The sequence below is a fragment of the Phragmites australis genome, chromosome 12, assembly GCF_958298935.1.
Source record: "Phragmites australis chromosome 12, lpPhrAust1.1, whole genome shotgun sequence".
Lineage (NCBI taxonomy): Eukaryota > Viridiplantae > Streptophyta > Magnoliopsida > Poales > Poaceae > Phragmites > Phragmites australis.
This window is the reverse complement of record NC_084932.1, coordinates 6,788,736-6,792,934: the sequence shown is the minus strand read 5'-3', so window position 1 is coordinate 6,792,934 and position 4,199 is coordinate 6,788,736. Positions and strand designations below refer to the sequence as shown.

At 42.8% G+C, this 4,199-nt stretch overlaps 1 protein-coding gene across 1 annotated transcript; it reads left to right on the top strand.

Annotated features, from left to right (window-relative positions):
* The first annotated feature begins 957 nt into the window (after positions 1–957).
* Positions 958–3,885, top strand: LOC133887478 (uncharacterized). The gene is made up of 2 exons (XM_062327446.1): positions 958–1,961; positions 3,563–3,885. Exons 1-2 carry the CDS (start codon positions 1,096–1,098, stop codon positions 3,627–3,629), a joined length of 933 nt encoding a protein of 310 aa, XP_062183430.1. The 5' UTR covers positions 958–1,095; the 3' UTR covers positions 3,630–3,885.
* Positions 3,886–4,199: the final 314 nt, after the last annotated feature.

Here is a 4,199-nt window from a genome sequence, read left to right as displayed (position 1 = left end):
AGAGAATCTTTAAAATTGGTTTCACTTCAGTTAGAGTTTTATTAATTTCTTCATGATTTTTACAAAGTTCAGAAGCATAAAGTGAATATATTAAAAAACAGCACTATAATTAACTTCTTCATATCTACCTTTATTTTTCCTACATAAATCATAGTATAAGTAAACTAATAAAAGTGGCTTCATTAATTTTGGAGGTGTGATGGGTTAGTTATGAATTAGTAGTTATGAATTAATATAGTTATAACACATTTATATAATCCTGCATGTTACAATAACTATTTCATGAGTTTATGTATTTTTAAAAGACATAAGATCATGTAATAAGACTAGACTAACAAAATTGGTTTCATGATTTTTGGATTAGTAAATAGAAAACTATGCATTTAACTTGGTTTAGTAAATACATTTTTTCACAGAAAATATTCAAATTTTTTATGAGTATAAGTACTTTTATCATATAGATCATGTTACAAGAAAACTAACAAAATTTATTTCACTTAATTTGAAGCTGAGATGAATTGGTTATTGATTTTACAAAATTAAGATATTTTTTTGGTGTTTTTTAACATCACTGAAATTCGAGAAATCTGCTCGATAAATCGCTAAAACCGAACGGTTACCGATAAAATCGAGTGGTTACCGACAATACAGAAAATTCAGAAAATACGCTCGATAAATTGGCGAAACTGCTTGGTAACCGATGCAAATATAACGGTTACTGTCGGTCGATTCGGTTCGAATTCTCACCAAATTTTAAATTTGATCAAGCGAATTTTGAACGAATTCTTATCAAATTTTAAACGAATTCTCACCAAATTTTAAACGGTTATCGTGATAACCATGATTTTTTAATTACCATCGAGTCTCAATTTTCATGCTGCAAACAGTTTTATAAGCCTGGCTGTCAGCCCTGCTCACCACATCTTCTCTCTCTACACCTCTCTCTTTCTCTCTCCTGCCCTGGTTGCCGCTCGACGACGCCGCTATTACCCAACCAGCTCCCCTCCAACTTCCCCACGCGCGACAACTCTCTCTCTCTCTCTCTCTCTCTCTCTCTCTCTCTGTGTGTGTGTTCAGCTCTGTACAGACGTGGTTATGCAGTGGCGGCCAGAGTTTAGCTTCCCGGGCTCGCCGGCGCGGGGACCGGAGCGCGCGCTGCCGCCACGACCGCGCGCGAACCCGATGGCGCCGCGGGCAGGGGAGGAGGAAATCCGGTGGCTGCAGGCCTCGCGGCAGGGCTCGCCGGACTATGCGTCCGGAGGATCAGGCACGCCGTCGCCGCAGCTGTGGGTGCACCACGAGCACCACCACCGGCTGTACCCGGCCTCCGCGGGGAGCTCGCCGTCGCGGGCGCAGGCCATCGCGGGGTACCGCCGCGAGATGCTCGACCTCGTCCGCGGCCTCCCGGAGTCAGCCTACGAGCTCTCCCTCCGCGACATCGTCGAGCACCCGTCGTCATCCCCACCTCCTCTTCCTCCTCCGCCGTCGAACACCTACGCCGCCCAGAGAGATCACGAGCCCGCCGACACCAAGAAGGACGCCGCGGCGGACACGGTGGACGAGCAGGCCACGAAGCAGAGCGGCGGCGCCAAGAACAAGAAACAGGGGAGGAAGCAGAGGACGATGCGGAAGCAGCGGAGCCGGAGCCTGGAGCGGAGCGTCAGCCTGGACACCGGCCTGCTGATCAAGCTCTTCCTGCCGCTCTCCGTCGGCGGCAAGAAGAAGGTCTCACCAAAGCCCGACGGCGCCAAGGACGCCAAGAAGAAGGACAAGGAAAAGAGGAAGCAGGGGAAGAAGGAGGAGGCAAAGGAGCAGGAGGAAGAGTGGTGGACGAAGAGCGAGTTCAGCGAGGCGGGGAGCAGCAGCCGTACAAGCAGCAGCAACAGCGGCACCGGCAGCGTCAGAAATGGACATAGAAATAGCAGCAGCAACCCAAGAGCTCCAGTCAGGAGTAGCAGCAGGTATTTGCTTTGTCTTTTTCACTAGCTACTTGTTTTAGTTCTGGTTATTTAACTGGACCATTTTTAGTGGTACAAAAATGTGGTTTGGCAAATTTTTTGTTTTGTTTTCTTATTGAAAATTTAATACCCATTTGTGTCAGTACAAGTTCTAATTTTTTATGTCCTTGGTTGGTGTGCAAACTAAGGTTAATGGAGCTCTGATTCTTGCTTGGTGTCCCGCTGAATCTCATTTCTTGGTATTGCTAAAAAGTACTTGGAATGGAAGGAAGTTTTGGCGTGCAAAAATGTCACTTAAAATAATTTTGGAATTCAAGAAGAAGTTGGGACATTTCAATCTCCGTATTTTGGATTATACTTCCTTCAGCAGCAATAAGATAGGAAAAGGGAAATCTTACTTTTGGCATTTTCTGATTGAAATATGAACATAAGTGTTATTACAAAAAGAAACATTTTCAACAGATGGAGACAAACAGCTGTTCTAGCTAGTCTTCTAGACCATATTTTTGGATTTGTCCAAAACCAAAGGCCACACGTTTCAACCCCTGAGGTCATAGGTACACACATAACCACATATAAAAAAAAAACAAAGGATGGAGATGGTAATAGACTGAATCAAAGCACAACCATTTTGTCAGCAAATACGTCTGAAATGAAAATTGCAAGTCTATGCTGCTAAACAAGCCACAACTCACTGCGCCCCTTTCTGGAAGTTAATGTGAAGTCGTCAAGTATGAAACTTTCTTCTAGTCAAGTTTGGTTTTTACACAACTGTATGGTGGAAGTTTTTACCAGGCTGCCCTGAAATGTTTCCCGAGGAACTGCTTCCAGTATCGAATGGAAGCAAACTGGTCGACACGGCAGAGTCATTGATTGATGTCCATTCTTGTTGCATCACAGCCCAACTTTACAGTCAATTCCTTCTGCTCAGATATCTTCTTGGCAAAAGGGGCCATGACTACACATGATCCTTTCTGAAGTATTGTCTTCTCTTCTTTTCCAAGAAGAAAAAGAAAACAAGCCTTCCTTCTCTTTGGTTTTTGGGGGTGATAAAAATCCCCAATTAGAGGAACCAAAAATCTTGGTTTATGAGTTCCAGAAGATCGATTTTGCATATGGATGGTAATTGTTGCAATATTCCCCTTGTTTGTTAGCGTGTCTAAGCATAATTGGTTGTCTTTTGAATTTCGTGTTTGTACTCAGAAGTCTGACTTCTGCTAGTTATCCCATTAAACTTGATAATTAGGTAGGGTATTGTAGGTTTGTCCAACCTGTTTACAATAGTGAATTACATCTTTGTAGGATCATCAGAGTAAGTGGCTTGTTGGATCCAATCATTCATCTAATTTGTGATCCACTAGCTTATATAGGATATTTGTTCATGTTGCCAACTTTCACCCTTTCTTTCATGAAAAGCTTACCGCCGGCTTCTTTGTCACCTGAAATCCAATCATTATATGCAGGCTTTATGTCTAGATTTTCAATTTCTTTCTAATCATCGTCCGCCCACTAACAAGTACTAGACAATATCTAATTCAGCTCATGACAAGACCTTGGTAATCTAATCATCATCCATCTAATCAGCTCTTCTTTGTCTGATGCAGAAAGAGAACTGGGTGCTATGCTTTCTTCAGAGCAAACAAAAGCAAAAATGGAGTCAGCCAAGAATAGGAAGATCACAAGGCCACCATGCAAATGGAAAAGGAGCTCATCCATCTACAGCTATCACAGGCAAAATCTCCTGTACGTTCTTGAAACAGTCACATCTTTTGTACTATCGTCTGTTTGCATGCTTTTTTTTTTTTTTTTTTTTTGCGATCGTTTGTACATTTGCTTAGAAAACCTCCACAGCTAATGTAAACTTTTTGTTAGTAGTTGACAAAACAGAGGTTGTGGATGATGACGCCTCAGTGCACTTGTTTGGTTTTCTTCTCCTTTGGGGGCTTGCCTTTCTTGACAGACTTTTTTTTTGTTTTTTTTTTGGAGCAATGATCAATGAGAAGATCTTAAGAGTGATCCACTCCTAATATTTTTTATGTCAATGTTTGAATCGTCCTGTGTACGCACCATAATTTTGCTTAGCATGATACCTGCCACCTAACAATGTAGGACAAAACATGGCTGGCTTTTTAGGCCTCGTCATTTGTTGAAATGGATGCAACGGAAAGAACCAATCAGCTCAGGAGCGATGACAGAAGCTGACGCAAACCAAAATATTAGGGCTGGGGGGGGGGGGGGCGG

Bases quoted from the DNA above. Each gene is read 5' to 3' on its own strand.
- LOC133887478 (XM_062327446.1), top strand. From the start codon at position 1,096: ATGCAGTGGCGGCCAGAGTTTAGCTTCCCGGGCTCGCCGGCGCGGGGA. The intron at 1,962-3,562 runs GTATTTGCTTTG...TGTCTGATGCAG, and splicing joins CCAGTCAGGAGTAGCAGCAG to AAAGAGAACTGGGTGCTATG.